The 20,963-nt window shown below is 31.6% G+C and overlaps 2 protein-coding genes across 2 annotated transcripts; one reads left to right on the forward strand and one right to left on the reverse strand.

The window, feature by feature from the left end:
• Positions 1-3,962: 3,962 nt before the first annotated feature.
• On the forward strand, positions 3,963-15,562 carry LOC130936351 (5'-adenylylsulfate reductase-like 5). The gene is made up of 5 exons (XM_057866413.1): positions 3,963-4,528; positions 8,971-9,152; positions 9,410-9,534; positions 9,708-10,125; positions 15,312-15,562. The coding sequence occupies exons 1-5, from the start codon at positions 4,337-4,339 to the stop codon at positions 15,322-15,324; spliced, it is 930 nt and encodes a 309-aa protein (XP_057722396.1). The 5' UTR covers positions 3,963-4,336; the 3' UTR covers positions 15,325-15,562.
• Positions 15,563-17,423: 1,861 nt separating this feature from the next.
• On the reverse strand, positions 17,424-20,935 carry LOC130934471 (uncharacterized). The gene is made up of 7 exons (XM_057864038.1): positions 20,774-20,935; positions 20,429-20,521; positions 20,168-20,342; positions 18,928-19,104; positions 18,654-18,787; positions 18,035-18,310; positions 17,424-17,570 (listed from the first exon to the last, which is right to left on the reverse strand). The coding sequence occupies exons 1-7, from the start codon at positions 20,933-20,935 to the stop codon at positions 17,424-17,426; spliced, it is 1,164 nt and encodes a 387-aa protein (XP_057720021.1).
• Between the last annotated feature and the right edge of the window lie 28 nt (positions 20,936-20,963).

Raw genomic sequence — 20,963 nt, forward strand, 5'->3', positions numbered from 1 at the left:
CTTTGTAAAATTATGCAAAAGAGACAAAATAATTAATTGTCTGGGCACGAAATTAATTTAGTTATCCTTTGCTAAGAATTTATTGTTGAGCTTTTTATTTTTTTCAATTTTATTTTTAGAAAAAAAATTAAATTGTGTTGTTTATACTTTTAAAGTAACAGAAAATAAGCAACAAGTAGAAACTAAGAATGACATAAAGATTTAAATTTCTGAAATTTAATGTGTCATAACTAATTAGTACTGAATTTGTATGCAAAAGTAATTTGACATTAGAAGTCTGCAAGTTTGTATTTGAGCTGAAACTTAGTTTGGTTCCAAAGTATATTTTGCGGTGTTCGAGTTTGTCATTCTTACTTGATATTATTCTCAAATCGTACTTAGGTTATGCTTTCGGTTGACTCAATCCCAATACAAAGTCATGTTATATAGCTAAATACATATTATATATTAAAATTAATAATAAAATGTTTTATTTTATATTTTAATTAATATTTTTTATATTATGTAATGTCATTTTTCTTTAAAATAATTTATTTTGATATAGATGTATATAATGTTTATTAAATTTAACCTTCAAAGTCATATTATATTAATTTGTTGTATCGACATCTACAAAATTATATATATTAATTATATGTCGAGTCAATCCGATTTAACTACAATTTATTTCGAATTAGTTTAGAGTTGAATTCGGATATTTAAAATAGGTGTTTGCTACGGTACGACGATAAATTCATACGTATCGATATGTTTAAAATATGGACAAATAATAACAATCCATGTGGAATTTATTTTCCACATCAACATTTAATTTTTGTTTTTTTAAATATATATTATGTCACCACTTTTACTAATACACCCCTTTAATTAAATAAAAATAAAAAATATTTTTTATTTAATTTTATAAAAAGTCTTAAACATCCTTCTTTTATTTGATTAGACAAAAATATCCTTTTAAATTAACAAATTTTAGAATTCAATTAATCCTAATTTTATAGTTTCAAATAATTTAAACAACAAAACAAAAACATATTAAAAAAACAAAAAATCAAAATTTCTTCATCTTCTCCAAGTTCTCTAATCATTCATGCCCTCTAAGCAAAACATATCAAAAAAACAAAAAATTAATCGTTTTTCGCCTTCTCGAATTATCCCTTTAAAGCAAAGCAGTGAAAATCCCAAACCAAAACCCTAGCCAATAGTTTGCATTGCCTTGGGGGTATTTTGGCTTATGATCAGGTCATCTTTTATGTATCTAGTCAATGGCTCTCGATGTTTTACATCTTATTGCTTTTAATTGAACACCAAACCCTTGTTCTAACAGGGCCTTGGCAAGATAGTTTCAATGATTGCCCTCATCCTAATGCAGAAGTTACTGCTCTCAGAATCTAAAACAGACGATGCATCCAATCATAAAACTGAAGCTTTGAATTTGGATGATGAAAATGATCATGTTACTGTTGATGTGGAAAAGCTTGAAAATAAAGAAGAGTCTGATGATGTAAAACCTATTGTAGAACTTAAGAAACGGCTAACTGCTGGTACACTTGTTGTTTGCCCGGCAAGTGTTCTTTGACAATGGGCGGCGGCAAAGAAATTAGGATTTTGGTTTGGGACTTTTACTGCTTTGCTTCAGAAGGATAATGGGAGAAGATGAAGAACGATCGATTTTTTATTTTTTTTTTATATGTTTTGCTTAGAGGGGGCACAAATCATTAGAGAAATTGGAGAAGATGAAAAAATTTTGATTTTTTATTTTTTAATATGTTTTTGTTTTGTTGTTTAAATTATTTGAAACAATAAAATTAGGATTAATTGAATTCGAACATTTCGTTAATTTAAAAGGATATTTTTGTCTAATCAAATAAAAGAAAGGTGTTTAAGACTTTTTATAAAATTAAATAAAATTTTTTTATTTTTATTTAATTAAATGAGTATATTAGTAAAAGTGGTGATATAATATATATTTAAAAAAACAAAAATTAAATGTTAATGTGAAAAATAAATTCTACGTAATTTATTATTATTTGTCTATATTTTAAATGTATCAATACGTATAAATTTATTATCGTACCGTAACAAACACCTTTAAAATAAATCAAATAAAATATAGAGGTCAAATCTAAATCTAACAAAATGCAATTCAATTCGATTTATGTACACTCCTATTTGACACTATTCTTTTCCTATAGAAAGAAAAATGTCTGTTTGGTACAATAGTTTTAGGAAAATCATGTTTTATCAATTTCTTTTTATTTACAAGTGAACAATAAATTTCTGTTGACTGAACTCATTCGAAATATCTTTTTTATTCACTATATTATCATGATTAGCATTATAACCTTTTTTCTTTGGTTTTTTTTCTCTTGTTAAATTTTGCAAGTGTTACAATACTTTCAAATTGACTATCACTACAAAGTGACAAATGATATTTGTTAATATAGTCAAATTGCTAGACCTTATCAAGATGAATTACCTGCTCTTTAGTTTGCTGGCACGTGCACACACACATGGTGAGTTAACTCTTCAATTTTTGACACACAGTACATGTTCACATAACGTATACACACACACGCACACAAATTAATCCAAATTTACTTTGCTTACCCACTCTAATAAACGAAAAATATAAATGATTATAAATTTATCATGGAGTATACATACAACTTTGATGTAGTTTCTTTATAGATTATAAAATTTAAATTTATATGAATATTGTTAGGTAGCACTTTGCTTCTAAAAGTAGAAATTAAAAATGACACTTAAAATTTCACGTATCTATTGTATATCAATTATGTTGTATGTCAATCATAACAATTTTATAAATATTTAAAAATATTAAATAAACAATAATATTGTTTACTTTTTATTTTTATTATTTCTTTGCAAGTATAGATACAACATACAACAACTCAAAAAGTTAAAAATGATTAAATTTTTATTTTAGAAAAATCAATATATATGTAATCTCTTTAATATGATTAATACAATCATTTGTCTAGTAATATAAAATAAAATTTAATTATTTATATTTTATATGTTGTAATGAAAATAACATTTAATATGAATTTATTTTTAATAGAAAAAAATTTTAATCCATGCTAATTTTAATAAACAGAAAGATTTATAATTTTTCATGTATTGATGATATATTATGTATTCATTCATTTATTTAAAATATATTATATAGAAATAAAATATATTTATTTATTTCATAATATATTTTATATTTATTAAATACTATCAATATTTTTTTTATAATATCTTTTGTTTTTATTTAGTTAAACTCAATAATTTATAAAAATGATGTATCCAATACATACAAAATTACTTGAATTTATTTTAAATACACCCACCAATTACTGCCATTAAAATAAGATAACCATAAGTAACATAACTATCTTTTGAGAATACACGAATGAATGTTAATCGAATATTTAAAAATATTAAAATAATTAGAGTTCAAGTGGTATTAAAATAAATTAAAAATAGACATTCATTATCCAGAGAAATAATTCACAAGATTACTAAAAATAAAAAGGCTAAAATATTTTTATAGGTAATACATATCTGTTTTTGTTTGTTTCTCTCCGTAATAAATATTTACTGTTTCTATAAAAAGAAGTGTACATAAGAGATATATACCTAATAGCTACATAGATTATTATTATTGTACGCAATTTAATAAAAACTTTTACTATCTTGTCTCTTAAAGATGTTGCATATTATAACAAAAAAAAATTTAATATTATTTATTATAAAAATAATTTTTTTACGTTTTTAATATATTGAATTTATCAAAATATTAAAATATTTTTTTATGGTACAAGATAACAAAATCCTTTAATAAATAAATAAATAATAAAAGGAAGAAACCAAACCCGCTACTGGACCCCTCCCCCATCCTTCTATTGGAATAAATAAACAAACCAAACAAAACCAAACCAAACTGGCCATATTTTGCCACTTCCACAATCGCCAGCCACCATCTCTCACTACTCTTAAATCTTAACCCACCACATTCCACATCACACCCCCAACATTACCAGATTTAAGATTCCAGGGATACATATATTTATTTAAAGACTACATTGCACAGCACATTCTCTTTGTATATATAGTAGTTATCAAAAAGGAAAGGAAAAGAAAAATCTCACATTTATATATCTATTTCCTTTTCACCCCCTTTTGGGTTTTGTCTTGTAATAATATATCAATAATAAATAAGTTAATAATAAAATAATTGTTTTCATTTCTCCTTTTCCTTTTCTTTTTTTTTCCTCCTTGGTGTTTGTTCATCGTTCATCACTGTTGCACATATCATTTCCCTTTTCTAATGCATTCTTTTTCTCCTTCTTCTTCTTCTTCTTCTTCTTCCCCATACATGGCTTCTCTGCTTCTTCTCCTCTTCATCACTTCTTTCTCCTTCGCGCAATCCTCGTATGCACCATCTCCAGACGTTCCTCCTTTTCTTTATGCCCTTCAATCTCAATGCTCTGTTGACGTTTCGCCGACACCGCCTCGTCAGGTTCATCTCTTTATTCCTTTAGATTTCCATTTTTTATTTGATTTGCTGGCTTCTTACGACAATTTTTGTGATGGTTATTAATCCGATTTGGTGTTGGATTTTGACTTTTCGTTATATTCATATATATATTATTCCCATTTTTTTTTTGCTAATTCGTTTTGATTTGATTTATTTGTGTTTTCATGGATTTCTGGTTGTTTGAAGCATTAGGTTCTTTTTTTATTATGAGAAAAATCGATGAATCACAATATTTGGTGCTGCCAGTAATCTAATCGCATATAGGGAAAGCAATATACGTGGAAATATTTAGGGAAAAATTCATGATTTTGGAAATTGGAAGAAAGATGAAAAGCATGCTGGGGATAATTTCAATATTTCATATTCTATTTGGCTGATACTTTTATTAGAGCTTCTTTTCTAATTCAAATCAAACGATGGATTTCATTTTGGCCTCTTCGTGCCTGAAAATTTTTGAATTACCATCATAGAGAATTAAAGTCATTGATAGTTTGATGCTTGATAAGCTTGGACACAATTAAATCTTGTGTGCCTTTGCTATCTTGGTGTTGGTATCGGTGTTAATGTCGATGCATCATGGAGCATTCAGTAGAGGTCGGTTAGTTAAGAATGGGGATCACATTGATATCTTCCTGACAACTGTTTTGTGGTCCTAACTCAAGCATCAAGTTGAGATGCTTATCATCATAGTGTCTTTTAGGAAAACCTAAATCCCCTTGAGATCTTTTGAATTATGATACTTTCCTCAAGAAAATAGATGTTTCTATCCATTCAATCAAATCGTTTACGCTGCAAGTTTACGCATGCTTGATAGTGTCTCAGATATAGTTTTCCTTTTTTGGATGCACATTTAATTAGGTTATCCCTCAACAAAAGAGATGCTTTTTGAAGTTAGGAAAAAAATGGTATTTTACATTTCATCCTCCTATTTTTCGACTGGAAAAAACACACCCTGTTTGTTAAGCCAGTTGCACCAAAGATGTTCTCAAGTAAATTATTTGAATATTGTTTTTGTTTTGTAATTCCTTACATAAAATGTAAGTGTGTTCATGGAAAATTGATAACTGGTAAGCATGTAGCTATGCTAGATCTCGCATGGTCCATTTATTTTTTAGTTTCTTGATCATTGACCAATTTTCATGAAGTTAACAGATGAAGATCATACCAAAATGGTTCTTCAAAGTCTGTATATCTACCCTAGTTCCCTAGACTATTCTGTTTATTAGAATGAATAAATTTGATTAGTTACTTTTAATTGCTATGGACTTTTAAGTTTTCATTCTTTCCCTTTCTAACTAGACACTTATAGGATAGTTATAGTTGATCTGTCTCTCCCCTTGAAACTTTGAATTTGAGATCCTCAACCACAGTGAAACCATATGACCATGGCTGCTACTAGGTGATGCAACACTTATAGCCAGGCGGTGCAATGATCTGCATCTGCAGTGCAACTTTGAACTTTGGCTGAGCAAGTTCAGCTCGAGTTGTGGTAAATGCAATTTCAGGAGTTGTTGTGGAGTTTTGCGAAGATATTTTTTTGTGGTTTTCATGGGTGTTGGATGTGGTGATAAAACCTATTTGGTTTTGTCCTTTTTTATTTGTACTTACTCGGAGTTGTATGCTTGTTTGAAATGTTCATCTGATGATCCTAGTGGTTTTGGTTTAGTAGTTCCTAACCTCAAGTTGTGACCTTATCTATAACTTAGAAGCCTTTGTTTTGATATAAGGCATTATTTATGGTAGATTACATAGGTATTGTACTAAGGCATGTAAACAATCATACAAATGATGTGACGCAGTTATTATGCATACTGATATAGAATATATTCAAATATTTAATGTTGTGATCTTGATGTTTATTGTTGCTATGCATTATTTGTGTTCTTGTCCTAATACATATATATAGCTGATTGTTGAATATAATTTTACATAATAAGTTAGATCTTTTGTCTCTCTTGTTTTGATCCAAATTTTGCGTTTCTACCGTCTAGGTTCAATCCAAAGTAGGATGAATTTGACAAATATGTTCCATGTTATTAAGCACTGGCTGGAATATATCCTGGTTACATGAATGATATTTATGTAGTGCTTAAGGAGCACAAGTACTGTTTAGGAAAATCTATAGTGTTGAGCTTCAAATAATGTATGACATGGATCATGTATGACAGATAAAATTTTGCTTCATGTTGTCTGATCTTATGCTTTCAAATCTTATTCCCTTGTCTCTGATTTCTCTCTGCCCCTACCTGTTTCCAAGTGCTGACATTGATGTTGAACTAAAGTGATGATGGGAACGACTTATATCCTGAGATTATAAAGTCAACAAGTTACTGTAAGGAGTTCAGTTTATTGTTCCTTAAAAGCTGAGAGTGGAAATTTTATGGATATGATTTATATGAAACGATGTCTTCAAAAAACTTGTGGCAAACTTCTGCCCAAATTTTGAGGTTATACCAAATTACTTTTTACATTTTATATGGGTGGGGAATGCGGCTTTGTAAACTCCCTTGATTCTTCAATGGGGTATTATTAAGAAAATGATATTATGAACCCCTATGATTTATATGAAACGATGTCTTCAAAAAACTTGTGGAAAACTTCTGCCCAAATTTTGAGGTTATACCAAATTACTTTTTACATTTTATATGGGTGGGGAATGCGGCTTTATAAACTCCCTTGATTCCCCCCAGGACACACAGGAATTTTGGGTCATGCAAAGAATCAAAGATTCTGTAGCAATACTTGATTTACGCAATGCTTCGGTTTATTTGGGTTGTAAAGGAATTCTAGGGGTTTTTTAACTATTCTTTTCTAATATTGATTTTATGTGGGATAGGATGACCTGTCTATCATCCCTTTGGTGCTTAGCTAATGGTTTATTTAATGGTATTCCTCTAGCTGATTTTCAGAGATATTAGCATCTATTGTTACATAGTCTATCCCTTTATGTCTTAGCTATCTGTCTGAGAATTTCTTATCTTCTTTTCTACATTCTCCCTCGTTAATCTAATTTCTTACTCTACCAAGAAAAAAGGATTTTAGACTACTGACTGGTAATCATTTTCCTATTTCAAACAAACTTTCTTTTCTTTTTCAAAAAAAAGGTTCAAGAAAATGGACTGTTTTCATGTAGTACTGTTCATATTGGTCCGATATTGACACATGCATTTTAATTATTTTGTATGACATAGGAAGTATGCCATTTCTTAATCTATATTAATTCAGAAAATAATAGGAAGGGTGATGATTTTATGAAGGGATGGTAAAACCTGGTTGTTTTAGCCCCCTGAATTATAGAAAGGGAAAGATGGTGTGTTACCGAATTATGGTTTTGGCCTTTTTATTTCATTACCCCTTGAATATCATGGACCAGTTGAGCAGTCAATCAATCCTATATCTGTAGAAGAGATTTCTTGCGTAATTTTTCTCTTGTAATTGTCTTGGTGTTATTAAAGCTAACTAGTTGAGCATCCTATACCCTTTGGCTTTTTTCCCCCAACATTCCATGACTTTTCTATCTATGTATTTTCTTCTAACCAATCCATATATTCTAGCGCAAATTATGTCTACCTCCCTCCCTTGAGGTCTTTTAATATGACATTTGCACCCTCCCTCACTAGTTTGCAGGTTGACACTTATCACCCTTCTCTTTAACAAACTTTAACTCTCAACTCTGTTAACATCATATATTAAATGTTAGCTTTACCCTCTAAAATTCCTGTCTGATTTCACATTACCTCAAATCCATAATTCCTTCTTTTCTCTTCTTGGTGTCCCCCTCCCTTTGTAACTCTCAACTTGTTCATCCTCACTCCCACTCATGTGGCATCTGGTCCTGAGATAGCAGTTGATGGGGAGGCTCAAAACTAGACTAGTAGTGGTGAAGTGACTAAACGAGCAATCGGACATGGGGTTGTGTTGTTGCCGATGCAACTGTCTCTGGCAATGGCACAGCATTGCAGAGCTGCATTGGCTGACGGCAGAGGGATCCTTTGTTTTGTTTGACTTCATTTCTGTGTGGGTGGCTTGAACATGGGGTTCAAGTTGTGGAATCAACCACTAATGCTTGTGTTAGAATAGGCTGCCTATATTACACTTCTGGGTGTGGCCTTTTTCCGAACCCTACGCAACATAGGATACTTTGCGGTGGCTGCCCTGTATACTATCTATGACAATTAAGTCTACTATCTGTACAGGATATCTGACACTATTCTGTATTATCTATGTAGATATTTGGAAGTGATCTCTGTTGCCTTTTTTTTTTTTTCTTGTGATCTTGCATTTCCTGTTCTTATTTGACTTTTAACTTCATAATTGGAGCTAGTAATATTTGAAGATTTAATTATTTCTGATTATCTCTGGTATTGTGTTTACATTTGCATATTCTGGTGAAATATATTGAAGTTTCCATTTTATTTGTTCAGGCTGATGGGGATTTCATAGACGCGATTTTGTCCGGCAGAAAGAGCGTTGGACAAATTTCTATACTCTTCTATGCTTCCTGGTGCCCTTTTTCACAAAGATTGCTTCCCGACTATGAAGTTCTTAGTTCCATGTTTCCTCACGTAGAATATTTGGCACTTGAGCAGTCATCAGCTTTGCCAAGGTTTTGTAGCTCTCCCTGCTACTCTTTTAAAATATCTTGATATTTACAGAATTTTTTTCTTGTATTTTGGTTATATGTATATGCAATCATCATTCATCAGCAGTTAGGTTCGTCCTTTCTGTTCTGTGCTACCTCTGCTTCCTTTTGGTCAAGGGCAATGCCATGAATATGAAACTGAAATTCAGCAGTAAAAAAAATAAAAATAAAAACATAAGTTGCTTTCCATTTGTGTCCTCATGTATTTTTGTCCCCTGCAGCTTATATTCAAAATATGGAATCCATAGCCTGCCTGCTATCTTACTGGTGAACCAGTCTTGTAGGGTGAGATATCGTGGTCCGCGCAATCTTAAAACCCTTGTAGAATTTTATGAGAGAAACACAGGTAATCATCTTCTGAATCTTGCTCATAAATTTGTGAAGTTCTAATGAAATTTTAAAAAATCACCATTTTTTACAGCTTGGACATTAGTGTATATATACCCGGGAATTGATTCTTTTCCGGAGACAAATTACAATGACTGATAATAAACTTATGATCTGTTTGCCTACCCTCAGGATTTGAAGCAAATCTTAACATTGTTGTGCATAAACTAAGCAGCTTAATGAGAGATGAGCATTCGACAATGAAGTCTTTAGTTGGTGTGTCGCTTAAAGAAATATTGAGAAGGGAACCTTACTTAGTGTTCTCGGTATTGTTTCTATGCTTGAGGATGCTCCTCTTTGTGTTTCCCAAGATCATGTCACGCCTCCGAGCATTCTGGAATTCGTATGCTCCTCATCTCAACTTGCAAATATTCAGTGAGACAAGCCAAGTGATGATGGGACGTGTTCGCAATGCGGTTGATGTCAGGAGGATATGGAACAAGTTACGATTATGCAAGACCAGGAACTTTCATGAGAGGGCGAGGAGCGCCAAGGCCTGGGCTTCTTCTCTGGCTTCTGTTTCATTGGGAGAGTCGGCATCCTCCACCAGGTGATAATCTCAGAATCTAACCAAATCTTGTTCTAGTTGAAAAAGTAGTGTAGAGTTTGTCAGATAATAGCCTCAAGCTGCTGTTGGAGCTTGGGAGCACATAGATCATCTTCTCTCTTAATTTGTATTATTAGGTAAAAAATTTGTGTTAAATTTTTAAGTCGAATTTTGGGAGGAAGCAAACAGGATGTAAATTGGAGAACAAGTTTCCTTTTTTGTAAATTGGTTGTGTTAAATGGAACTATCTATACACACATTCCCTAAGCCTTTTAGACATAGCATAACATTTTGGTATTGTGCCCTAATAATATGCTAAACTATTTAGCTGAATTGGCATAGTGACAAGAAATGTGCATTAGAGAGAAATTTGAAATAGCAAGCACTTCAATTATCGTGGAATCTCGTTTCAACTGATTTAGATATGCAAAGAAAACATTATTAGGATAAATAGATCTGGTACAGGGTATTTCAGTAGTTAGAAATAGGAGACAAATCACATGTAAAACTATTAAAATAAATTTAGACTCTAAATAGAGAGGAAGGAAATAAAAAAGGAAGGAAATAAAAAGGAAAGAAGAGAAAGGAAAGAAATTGAGTGGAATTTTATTTTCCTTAGATATGTTTGGATGAAAGAAAAATGAGGAGGAAGGAAATAGTATATAATGTTATGAAAAGACAATTTTATCCTTACATATTTTAAAAAATATATTAAAAAATAGAGGATAATATTAAAATTTTAATACTAAGTACATTTTTCTTCTATTTTTCATCCATTATTAGAGGAAAAAAAAATTTAATGGGTCTCACTTATTTTTACACTATTCATTCTTTTTTTTTAACTTTTCTATTCAACCAAACAAAGGAAAATATTATTTTTCTTTCAATTTCTTTTTCTTCTATTTCCTTCCTCTCATTTTTACTTCAAACAAATACATCCTAAATGTAAATATGATTTACTATTATAGTTGATTCTGTCACAAGACATGGTAGTAGTTGTTCATAGTGACAAAGAGAAGTTGATGTCATCCCAATTGGAATATTTCATCCTTGATTAGCTTTCAAGGAAAAACATAACTTTTCATCCATGTAATATATACCTGGATTGCGGAACCATTAAATTCACATAAGATTATGATATTTGGTATTTATAAAAAGTTTGATTATGTTGCTTTGAAAAATGTTTGATTTTGTTATAATTTTTTTTTATTTTGCTGTCAAAATATTTGTTTGTTGAAGAAGTATAAGGAGATAATTTTTTTATAGCTAATTTTAACCAATTTTTTTCTTTTTCTTTTTTTAAATGACTTTTTTTTTTATTTACATTCTCTTTTATCCACATTTATCATAATATGACTTCAATTTCAAACATGCATTACTCATCTCTATCATGGCTTCCAACAAAATTATTATTTGATGTTCATTTGAATATTAATATGAATTTAAAAAAAATATAAAGTAAGCTGATATTGGATGATAAATAGTTATTCTTTAGTTAGATTTTTTTATAATTTTGATGGTTGATAATTTAATTTAAAAAATATGTAAAATAATATATATATATATATATATATATATATATATATATAATTTTTAGTGTTTGTATAGAGTTTTGACTAACATATTTAAGTCTTTCTAAAATATAATTTCAACGTTTTAAACAAACACATCTAGAGTCTTTTTCGTTGAATTGTCGTTTGCCATAATTTGGAGCGTGCCTCTGTATGAGCGGATTGATGACCATCAACACCTTTTTTTTATTATCTTTTATTTTCTGAAAAGATTTTAAAATTATTATAATAACGAAGAGAAGCAATATATTTTAGGAAGTTTATCACCTGCTTCATTGTATGGAGGTAGAATTTTTTTGTTCCAATCAAAGTAGCCGTGCAGATTTAATATAAAAAAAAGTAAAGTGAGAATTAAGTTTTCGAAGATTTTGATTCTAGACTAATTTGTTCTTAAAAAAAAAGTATCAATTTAATTTTTTATGATAGTAAATAGTGGATATGTGGTGTCCTTCTATTAATTTATCACGTAAAACTTAAATTTAGTGCTTATATGTATCGTTAACTATTGTGACGGGTCTATTTATAAAATATTTATGTAGATAATTTTTATAGTGAAATTTTATCTGTTTTAATAAAATTTATGATAAATAGAGAGCTGTTGATAAAGGTTATATGAAAACTCAAGATTGTAAAACCCGATTAATTAACGGCTAATTAACCCAAAAATGAGAATTTATTTTAGAAAGCCCTAAATGTGATTTTTATGGCTAAATGTGATAGAGGAGATTGAGACGAGAATTTTGGTACCAATTTTATAGAATTCGGACTAAAATTGGACCAAACGGGCCAAACCGGGCCAACCGGACCCAAAGTAGGCCCTTGGCCCAACTAAACTAAACCAAAACCCTAATTTTCAGCTCTCTCTCTCCTCATTAAACACACACACACGCTGAAATGGAGGCCATGGAGGGAAGAACACTCTCTCAAGTTCTATCTCTCCTTTGATATTCAAACCACCATAACTTTTGATCTAGAGCTCTGATTGCTGCACCGTTTGCGGCCACGCGTTCACTGCGGAGAGCTCTACAAAACCCATACAATCAATCTTGAGGTAAGCCACGTTTTGCTCTTCGAATTTCCAGCCTTGTTTTCGAGTTTCATGAGCAAAAATATTGAGATTTTGGGCTCTTTGATGTTATAGGACCCAACTCTCTTGAAGGAGAAGGTTAATCTTGTCTTCTTGGACTTTGGGTGTGGTAAGATTTTCAACCCTAGTGTAATTTGTTGTTCTATGATATTTGGGTATTGAGATGTTGTGTATGGGTATGATGATTGTGGCTTAGGTTGTGTATGTGTGAATATTGGGGCTTAATTGGTGATATTGAAAAGCTTGAAAAGGGATTTGGTGGTGAAAAATCTGTTCTTGGAGGTGTTGAGGCCTTGAGAGCTTGAGGAAAAGTGGTTTGGAAGTGCTCCGGTTGAGCTTGGGAAATCGGCTAAGATATGGTCTCGGTTTCTCGTATCTAATATGTAATGTGGTAGGAAATACTTAGGCTAGAGGCCCTAAGATAGGCATTGAATTGTTGATGTTGTTGAATGATTGAAATATATGATGTGGTCATATATGTGATGATGATTATTGATGCCTTGATGGTATGATGTATGAGAAATATGCATGTTGTGATATATGCTTGATGATTGATTATGGTTGAATTGTGGGTTGAACCATGTTGATGATGAGTATGATATAAATTGTGTACAATGATGATTTATTGGAATTGGTGTTGTTGAAAATTGGCATGAGGGGGAGTATATGATATGTCAATGTGTTTGAGTTTGAGCCACTTGGGTGAAGTGGGTTAAAATGATGTGATAGTGATTTTGGTGAATTGTGGTAAAGTGTCAATGTGTGAGTTGAGGAGGCTTGATGTTGAATTTGATATATTTTGATTGATTTCAAAGAAAAGGAATGAAATTGGCATGTTTTGATTGATTTTGAAAAGAGTTGAAAATGGCTTGTTTTGAAAATGGCACTTTGTGGTTTTGTATGAAAAACATGATTTTTGGGCATACTTTGACGGGACATAACTTGGACTACGGATCTCTGTTTTGTGCCAAATCTGTTTAGAAATGAAATTAGATCCGGGATGTCCATGCCGTTCAAAGAACGGGTGAAAAACGATTTAAAATGAGAAAGTTATGTCCGTTGGAAGATTGGGGGTTGAATTTGTGAATTCTGCAGCTTTTAATTTAGAAAATTTTTAGAAGAATGACCCCCCCGCGCGTAGGCGCACTTGGCGCGTACGCGCCGTTCTTTTAGAAAGCGCCATCCACGCGTGCGCGTGGTGTGCGCGGGCGCGCCGATGTGCTGCACCCAATGCCCAGCCATTTTTCAGAGAGTTGTACCAGAACTGTGCCAGTTTTGTGCCTGGGGCACGAGGGCACCCACGCGTACGCGTGGCTGACGCGTGTGCGTCGCTTGACAATTTTTCAATCCACGTGTTAGCGTGCATGACGCATACGCGTCGATGAGTTTTGTGGCCATCCATGCGTGCACGTGGAGTGCGCGTACACGTGGCCCTGTTTTCATTCTAAAGTTGATTCTTGAGTTTTAAAAGCCAAATTTCATACTTCTAAGCTTCCAATCTCACCACTTATGTCTTAAATCATTATGATATGCCTAGCTATTAGAAAAGGAGCTAGGGGATGTGGTAACTTGCGAGTGAAACAAGGGAAAAATGAATGATCAATGAGGATCAAAGATGATTATGTGAGAGGCGGAGGATGGTGGTGGAAGTGCTTGTTATGCCATGGGCCGAAAGGCCGTAATTGTTAATGAAATGGCTGGTTATGGATTTAACCGTGAGCCAGATGGCTGGTTATGGATTTAACCGTGAGCCGGATGGCTGGATTATTGCCGTGTTACGGCGAAGCCATGATTATGGCTAAAAATAAATGCATATATGCTGTTAAATGAATTGTGAATGTTGCACTTCCATTATCGGAGATGAGAGTTTCCCTGGGGGAAAGCAGTGGCTAGCCACCACGTGCTCCAGGTTGAGACTTGAAGCTCTTTTGACCCTATGTCGTCAGGGTGGCCGGGCACTGTGAAAGCCACGGATGAGCTCACCCCCATAAATATTCACCAGTAAGGGTGATGGATATGGATCATGATTATGATCAAATTTATATTGAGTATAACTCGAGTTGGGGAGACACGACAGAGGGACAGTCCAATGGTTAGCTACCAGGACTTGTCGGGTTGGCTCTATAACCGACAGATGATATCATCAGCCATTAGGGACAGACATTCATCATATGCATACTATGTGAATTAATTGAGATTGCCTATTTGACTGCATATTACTTGCTATTTGTCTAAGTGCCTTACTTGTTCCTATTTGTATATCTCTTGTCTGATATAACTGTGTTTGCTATATTATACTCTTGCTGGTGGTTGGGAGGTCTGAAGGAATTGGAAAGGGAAGTATTAGTTAGACTGAAGGATCTTTAATCAGATACCCTTTATGGTTTAGCTTGTTTATAAGCTTTGAATTATCTAGAGGAAGTTCTAGGATTGCATTCGACTTTCCTCTATTATTATATATTATATATCTGGAAGCTGTTACCATGCTGGGGACTTCTGGTTTTCACCCATGCAGATTTTATGGTTTTCAGATGTAGGACGTGAGGTTTCTCGCTGAGGCCTGCTGGAGACTCCTAGATTTGCGAAGATCCTTTGTTCTCGGGGCTATGTTTTTGTTTATATATTTTGCTTAGATACTTTTATCTCCATTAAATAATACAAACTGTGATGACTCCTCTTATAGGAGATTTTGGAGAATATGTTTTACGTATTTGTGTCCCTTCGGGTTTCCTTGGGGTATCTTATTCTATTTATATGTATATATGACTATGCTCGGACCGGTTATCTTCGCAACCGGATTTTGAGTCTTGATATTCCTGTTTTTGACACTCCTTTGTATATATATATAATTTCGCGTTGGTTTATCCTTGTTCGTTACGTTATCGATCGGAGTGTTGCGCTTTTGAGTTGCGATTTTTGTTTACCCCTTTTTCTACAAAGGCTCCTAGTTATAATCAATCATTCATACTACTATACGTACTAATTTTTTATTTTAGAGGTCGTAATACCTTGCCATCTCTGAATTATGACTTAAGCATAAGACTCTGTATGGTAGGGTGTTACAAATATAATAAATGTTTCATTGTCCAAAAATTACATCGTTTTCATGCTTATATGACAGCAATAAAACATGCACCACTATAGATAACGAAATATATAAGCAATTTTGTTTCGTATGGATAGAAAGACATATATGTCAACCATTTACTATTACAAAGAATCTAATTAGTACTTGTGCCACTTGAGCTAAGGCTCATTGGCTACAAGCCAGTTAAATTGAGTTTGTATAAACGGTGGTTAAAATGGTGATCCGAGCCGAGATATTGTTAGATTGAAGAGTTAATTGAATGGGTTTGCTGATGTAAGATTTTTTTTGTATGTGTTGGGAATTAATGGATCAAATACTACTTTATGTATTGACGGTGACGGACTCAGAAAAACTTATTAGTGGGGACAAAAATATATAAAGATAATATATATATATATATATATATATATATATATATATTAACTTATAAACAATATATTAATTTAAATTATGATGGAAAGATAATTTATAATTATTATTTTTTATTTTTAACAAAACTAAATGTTATATATATATATATATATATATATATATATTCTTAAATAATTATTTAATTATTTATTATTTCTTACTTAATTATGATGTTTATTCTTATAATATTTATAGTACAAATAAAATTTTTAACTAAAATAATTATTATAGAAAAGATCATTTTAATAAAAAATATTAATATATAAATAGTATGTTTTTAGTGTTAACTGATATTTAAAAAATATTACTAATAACTAAAGTTACATTTAATTTTAAAATTAAGTTTCAACATGATTATTAACTAATTTGACAGTGTAGTGAAATTAATTATAATTATTTGTTGATTAATTTATTTATTTTTTATTTTAAAAAAAAACATAATCTAATAAAAAAGACAAATATATACATCTATATATATTTATTAATTATTTTATAAAATATTTGTGGGGGCAAGTGTCCCCTCTCTTCACCACTTCGGTCTGTCCCTTGTATTGATGTATTGTGTTTTCTTAGGTTGCCACTTGTCATTCAATTGGGATATATATTTGTCGAACAAAGGAAACTACACATGTCAATCAAAGACCGTTACTCATATCTATTATATATTAAACTAGCAATATTCCCGCACATACGCGCGAGTGGGTGATTGAGTTTGAGCAATTAATAATAAAGATATATAAGAGGAACAAATAGAAATTGAATAACGATATGTTTGTCATGTACATTTATTGAATTTAGAAATATGATGACAATGATGTAAATAATAATTTTGGATCATGTATTAACTAAACATGGTTAATTAATATAAATACATGACAAAAGAAGGAAAATTGATTGTTGAAGCAAAAGTGCACATTTTCCATTCTAGAATTTGATAGTTGTGTTGGAATAAACAGCATAAATACCAAGTGAATTTGCAAATTAATAATGTGTGCAACATATAGATATAATGATAAGGATAAAATTTGGTAAAATTTTAGAAAGAAAATGTTGAGACATAAATAAGTAAAAATAGTTAAAGAAAGAATTTAAAGGAATTGAGAATATGATCCTTACCTATTGCATGTGACACAATATGCCAAAATCAAATATTTCTGAAAACTTCATGATAAATGATATTGTTGGTTTTCGTGTAATTGTTTGAATTGTCATGAGAAATAACAATCTTCAGTTCGTATTTCTTAGTAACTCTTGAGACTGCAACATATAGTTGGCCATATGTGAATATTGACTGTTTAAAGAATAACCCAACATAATCCAATGATTGTCCATGACTTTTATTTATAGTCATGGCATATGAGAGTATCAAAGGGAATTGCCTTCATTGAAACTTAAATGGAGTTTTGTATGCGAAGGAGTTAATGTCATCGTAGGTATGAAAACCTTTTCACTAATGTTAGATCCTAATAAGACTTATGCTTCGATAACTTTATTGCCAAGCCTTGTGATAACTAATTTAGTACTATTATATATAAAGGCCTGCTAAATGATCAATATTTCTAATAAGCATCACAGGACAATCTTGCTTAAAGCAAAGCTCATGATTTGGAAGTCTAGGAGATTCAAGAGTTGCCAAAAGTTCTAGAATATGCATTGATGCCAAACTGTCTGCTGCTCCTTCTTTAAAGGAAGGTGAATCAGAGCTGAGATAAATTTTTTTTCATTTTCATTTAAAGCTAGTATATAATCATTAACCTGTTTAACAACGTTGATTGTTGGAGCCAAAATAGCACGGCCATGCAAATTGCTGAACTCTCTGGGATCCTTTAGGTAGTCACTATATATAGCTTCAACAATTGCATGAATTGGGTCATCAAAATTTGTAATTAAGAGTTCAGGTGATATAGGGACTACACTGTATCCATCTTCTGAATGAGCAAGCTTTCCATCTCCTAAATCTAGGATCCATTGTGCAAATTCTTTTTGTTCTCTGACAATTTCATCTTCTATTGAAGACCTTAATCTTATATTCTGAGTTAAAGTTAATAACTTGCAGTCATGCCATAGATAAAAGGAATTAATCGATGCATTAACAATATCTTGTCTAGATCCCTTTGTTATCACCAGGAGGATTTTCCTAAAATCACCACAAAAAACAACTGTTTTTCCCCTAAATGGCAACAGTAAACTTGAATGGTTTATGTGCTGAAGTAAGTCTCTCATAGTTCGATCTAGTACTTCAAAGCAAAATTTATTCATCATTGGTGCTTCATCCCAAATAATAAGTTTAGTTGCCAAAATTAACTCAACTAGTGGGTTTCCTTGTTTTATATTACAGGTAAAATATTCATCAAGAGTCAAGGGGATTGCAAACCTGGAATAAGCTGTTCTTCCTCCAGGTAGCAAGAATGAAGCTATTTTTTCCACTTGAAGTAACTGTTAAGACAGTTTGACCCTTTGATCTAAGAGCAGCTGAGATAGTATTCCAAACGAAAGTATTTCCTGTACCTTCGTATCAATATAAGAAGAAAACTTTACCGCAATCTGAATTGATAACCTAAAGGATTTGGTCATATACATATTTTGTTCTGTTGTCATTTGTGATAAAAATTGCTTGTGTTGCTCAGCCAACAGAACTCGATCATAACAGAGTTCATCCAATATTAATTTGTTTTGCAAAGAGCCACATCTCATGCTGTGAAAGTTATCCATGTTGAGAAATTGCATTGTTGCATATTCTCGAAGTGTTTTGCCATTGCTATTAAGTATTTGTTCAATCTCTATTAGAGTAAGCTTTGATAATTCATCATCTGATAAAACCAAATCTGCAATTATAATTGAAAATGAGTATTAGAAAACTAAAAATAAAACAGCTTAAGACATTCAATTGTATATTGTGACATTTATATTTGTTAAAAAAGTTTCAACAACCTTGATATTAATATCAACATAATAAATGGTATCATATGGACATTTGATGAAGAAAGTTAAAGCAAAATAAATGTAGATTAAAAATGAATAAGTTTAAACCTGGTAAATTGAACATAGTTATATGATTATGTAATATCCCATCTGATAGTAAAGTCCAACATTTTTGCCAAACTACTTCAGGTTGAGTCATTGAATTTGATCACAAAAGAGTCATGAACAACTTTCTCAAATAATATCAAGAACTCCAATGACTTGCTTCTTTAATAACATCAATGTATTCTTGATCATCATCAAGTAACCCTCGCACGTAACATGCATCTCTAAATGTATGATAAACAACACCATTGAAAGCCGAAGTTCTTCATAGCTTCTTGGCCCTTTAACAATGTTGAGTAAAATTCTTAAATAGTATAAGTCACCTACAGATGGAGGGATAAAGAATAATCTACCAATAACAATGTTTGTTTTCCTAGGCTCCCATATTCTATGGCTGCGTTTCCAAATTCAGTTGGAAAACTGTTATAAGTTAATTGTCTAGCTGCCTCATATTCTCTGTTTGCTTAAAACCAAACTATCAACATGGATTTTTTAATTGTTTCTTTCTCAACAGTTCTTTACAAATTGTCTTGATCTTCAAAGACAACTAGTTGTTTATTGGGCAAGTGAAAGCTTAACCATTCAACTGAGGGTCTTCTCTAGTGAATATGAAATACAAATATTCTCCAAGCAGATTCACATGGAGAGATATACCGACAATCATAATACATTTTTACTTCATCTATGATTGAATTAGAATTGGAAAGCATTGAACTTGAATAAAAAGAAGTTGTGACTCGATCACTTCCCTTATTAACATACTTAAAAAGATACTTTATCGATCATGATTGATTGCACCATTCAACATTGATATGAGCACCATACTTCATCAATAAAAACTTATTATGTGGCACAACATACCGATTATCAAATGAATACCTGAAACCTTAATGGTATGACAATCATTTCGACGTCTATAAAGTGGATATCCATTTTTATTGATGGTGGTAAACTTTACAAATATTTTAGGAAAATGTCGAGTGCAAACACCATTCTCCATGTAAGGTGAATTTTTGTTTGCAATTCCATAGGGTCCCTGCATCATGAAAGCCATAATTTCTTAATAGTATTTTGGATCTAGATTCTGATATGAAATTTCTGCTAAGATAATGTTGTCTATACTCTCAGGACTAGGGAATTTATGCTCTTGTGCAAGAAATAGTAGTATATGTGCAAGTGGTAATCCACGCTTTTGGAACTCAATAGTATATATAACTGCAATAATAGATATGCATTAAGTATAATTGTATTATAATGGATTGAAATAGTTAATATTTTCCTACAAAAGCAGGTTTGGAGTATTACCTGCCCTTGATGTACCAAAAAATCTATTCTTTTGGATATCTTTGATGAGTACATCCAATTTCACCTTAAATAATCTACAAACCATGTCTGGTCTATCTTCAGATTTTGAGTTATTTTTCTTACAATAACGCTTCAATTCTTTTCAAGGGGATTGCAAGTTACTGTTATAAATAAATCTAGATAACCAATTGAACTACAAATTGCCATTGCATCTTGGTAGTTCTGAATCATATATCGTAGTCCCCCTATGAATGTTGTAGGTAAAATAATGCGCTTGCTTAGTGACGATGCCTCAGTTTCACCGTTCAGAATTGCATCTTTCATACCTTTATAGAGTTTAGCTATGAATTGT

The sequence above is a fragment of the Arachis stenosperma genome, chromosome 6 (genome assembly GCF_014773155.1).
Source record: "Arachis stenosperma cultivar V10309 chromosome 6, arast.V10309.gnm1.PFL2, whole genome shotgun sequence".
Classification (NCBI taxonomy): domain Eukaryota; kingdom Viridiplantae; phylum Streptophyta; class Magnoliopsida; order Fabales; family Fabaceae; genus Arachis; species Arachis stenosperma.